This window comes from Zea mays, chromosome 5 (assembly GCF_902167145.1).
Source record: "Zea mays cultivar B73 chromosome 5, Zm-B73-REFERENCE-NAM-5.0, whole genome shotgun sequence".
Lineage (NCBI taxonomy): Eukaryota > Viridiplantae > Streptophyta > Magnoliopsida > Poales > Poaceae > Zea > Zea mays.
In genome coordinates, this window is record NC_050100.1 from 181054888 (window position 1) to 181058519 (window position 3632).

The following is a 3632-nucleotide window of genomic DNA, read 5'->3' on the forward strand; positions in this document are numbered from 1 at the left end:
GCTGACCGTTGCGATTTCAGTCGTTGATGTGCAGGGGCGGACTGTCCGAACCAGGGGCGCGGACCATCCGGACCAGGGATGCGGACCGTCCCCGTTTGGCAGAACAAGGGCAATGGCTAGAAAGTAGTTGGTGGCTATAAATACAACTCCAACCATCTCCATTCAACACACTCAAGCATTCTACACACACACATTCAATACAAGAGCAAGGAGTTCATTCCGAGACACATTCAAAGCTTCTAAACCTCTTCAAGTGCCACAATTGAGACAAGTGATCATTAGTGAATAGTAACTTGATAGAGTGTGACTCGTGTTTGATTTGTTGCTCTTGTTGCTTGGCTTTTTAACCATGCTTTCTTCATCTCCTTCTAAACTCTCTAGTGACTTGTAAAGCTAGCAAGAGACACCTAAGTGTGTGGTGGTCCTTGCGGGGTCTTAGTGATCCTTGACATTAAGAAGAAGCACTCAACCGTTCTAAGTGATCGATTGAGAGAGGGAAAGGGTTGAAAAAGACCCGGCCTTCATGGCCTCCTCAATGGGGAGTAGGTTCATTGGAACCGAACCTCGGGAAACAAATCGTTGTGTTCATTTGTGTTGATCATTACCTTATGATTTGATTCTTCCTCTCCCCTCTCTCTAAAGTTCTCTTGCTCACAATCTCTGTTGAAGGTTAGTTCTCTACTAGATTCTTGTTTTCCCTGTCAAATGTTCTAGATGTACTTAATAATAGTGACCTGTCAATTATTCAATGGGAGTGTGGTTCTTGGTGCCACCAATTTTATCTAGAGCTATTTTATTTCACTATTTCAAATTTCCTTGATTCATATTTTGTTATTGTTATATATCTACACTATCATATGCTACTCAATTTAAACACATGTTTCTATTTGATTTTGCTAAGGAATTAAATTTATGTAGAATTGGACCATCAAATATCCTATGTTGCCTCTGCTTTACCTGTATTCTGATATGACATCAAGCCCACAATGTATTTGGTGGTAGTTGGAATTTGTCAGCTAGAATGGTGTTAGTACCATAGGGAATGAATTGATTGTGTCACACTTACTAATGCGTTATATTATTTTTTTAGAAAGCGTTGAGGTAGTTTTCTAGAGTGTATTGCTGACAGTAGCATCAATCTAGCATTCCGTGTAGGAATTTCAAATGGTGGTGTGGATATGACTACAGAACATCCTCTAACTGTAGATAATTACCAAACAAGTAATAATGGCTCCGAATGGTTTGAGCTATTTGTTAGGGAGATGACAAATGCTTCTCACATATATGATGCATGGGCTCGTGCATCCAAAGCTTTAGAGGCTTTAGAGCTGGAGAGCTTGGGCAGCGCCGACATATACTTAGCCTATTGTAGTTAGTTTTACTTAAGTAAATAGTTAAAGTTTTGGTCTGTATCTTGCATATAATTCACACCAATTTTATTGTTGGATTTTGTGCACGGGTGGAATGAAGGATGAGTAGTTCTGGTTGGTCAGCTCTTTCCTATATTTGCTTGGGCTCACATTGGTGTATTTTTCCTATTATTTATACTCTTTTATCTTGTGGTCCATGGATGATAAACTATATGTAAGGTTAGATTTGTCGTATCGTTAGCACAGGCATCTTACTAGGGAGCGTTTGCATATTCAAATACATTGCACTACAATACTTGCGTGAATTTTCACGACAAATGACTAAGGCGTTTGTGGATGTTGAATGTTTACTTTAGCTTAATCAATCTTGTGGTTTTTAATGTTATTTCTGTTGTCCACGCAAGAAGATCTGCATCGTGTTTCGCAAGATGGACACATCTATTACATTTCACAAGATGGGAGCCACCAATGATAGCCCGTCAGGTGATTGCTGCCTTATATCAGTTGAACCTACAAGAATGTTCTTTCCTTATTTCTTTTCTATGTAATTTCGTGGATGATAGAAAACAATGTATTTAAGTGTTAGTATCACAGTTAGGTATATTTCAAGGTGCCCGTAGACTGTATTTAGCTGAACATATTAGATGGGCCCTAATACTTGCATTGAAGTTATTGGGCACTCAGTTGCATGGTGTAATCATGTCGCCCGTCAGCAAACCTAATCCTATGGTATCTCCCTAAACTTCTTCGGATCACATGTCAGTAATTTATAGTGTTTTCTGATCAACTGTCATCTACATCCTTTTTTATCTGCATGCCTTGCCAGTTCCAATGTACTGAACTCCTCCTTCTGCAGTTGTGTCTATTTGATTCCAGGAATCAAGCGTATTGTGGTGAACATGAGCTCCACATCTTCTCAGCGTGGTTACCCTGCCCAGAGGTGGTGTGCAGCGAACGTGAGCTCCACATCTATGCGTCACTCTGCATGGAAGTTTGAGCCCTGGACTCACCTTACCCACAAACAGAGACGACCACAATGGATTGCTTATAATCCAAGGACAATGAGGCCTCCACCACTTAGCACTGATACCATTTCTATGAAGATTCTATCCTGGAACGTTAATGGACTGCAAGCTATTGTACAGTCAGGGTTTTCTGCAGATGAATTGGTTGCCAGAGAGAACTTTGACGTCTTATGTCTTCAAGAGACACACTTGGAGGCAAGTTGTTTTGGTGTGTTCCATTGCTGCTCCCTCATATACAGCTTTGTCCTGAGCAGTGGGATGCTTTGATGTGTACATGGGGTTTCTAAATAATCAAATATATCATGTTATGGTTATCTTTCTTTATGATGCACACATACCAATGCCATGATCAGGTTTTCATTCTATTTTCAGGAGCGCAATGTTGACCTTTTTAAAAATCTGGTACATGAATATGATTACACCTATTGGTCATGCAGTGTTGCAAGGCTTGGTTATTCAGGAACTGTTGTTATATCACGGGTATGTTCTTCCTGTGGTTAATGCCCAACATCTCCCTTTTGTACTGACTAAAAAGTCAGTGGATAGCAGCATTGCAATAAATCTTCTGAACCCAATACTATCAGTTGATACATAGTATATATCTAACCTCACTTTCCGTGTTCTTTTGTATGCATTAACAGGTACAACCAATCTCAGTTCAATATGGGCTTGGCATACCAGAGCATGATCAGGAAGGCAGGCTTATTACCTTGGAGTTTGATGATTTTTACTTGGTCAATGCTTATGTCCCAAATTCTGGTCGTGGTTTACGTAGACTGATAAAAGCTATTCTTCCTTCATGTTGTTAGTGTTCATATTATGTTGTACTGCAATTGCTTAGGATATCTAATTTTGTTCTGTTGCTTCTGGGTCTTCAGAATTACAGGATACATGCTTTAGCGACTTCATAAATGTGCATCCACTTAGCTTTCCAATGTCCTTATTTGGCATCACCCGTTGTTATTTTTATGCTAATTAAGGAATTGTATTGTGTTTTTTATTCTTATTATATGTTGTTCTAAACCTGCTTGTCAAACACTGGTTGAGATTGTTTGAAATGTCATAAGTGTGTATTGCGATCCTAAGACGTGATAGCAATGGGAATAGGGTTAGGGAAAGATCGAAGTTGATATGGTAAAAGGCAGTAAAAGGAGACTCAAAAAGATGGAATATACAGTTGAATAGGAGTACATGGAAAATAGCTAACTACGTGCCTGAACCTTGACTTGTGGTTTAT

At 39.5% G+C, this 3632-nt stretch overlaps 1 protein-coding gene across 1 annotated transcript; it reads left to right on the forward strand.

The window, feature by feature from the left end:
* The first annotated feature begins 2266 nt into the window (after positions 1–2266).
* LOC103628721 (DNA-(apurinic or apyrimidinic site) endonuclease, chloroplastic) lies at positions 2267–3204 on the forward strand. The gene is made up of 3 exons (XM_008648874.2): positions 2267–2590; positions 2768–2875; positions 3037–3204. Exons 1-3 carry the CDS (start codon positions 2270–2272, stop codon positions 3202–3204), a joined length of 597 nt encoding a protein of 198 aa, XP_008647096.1. The 5' UTR covers positions 2267–2269.
* The last annotated feature ends 428 nt before the right edge of the window (positions 3205–3632 follow it).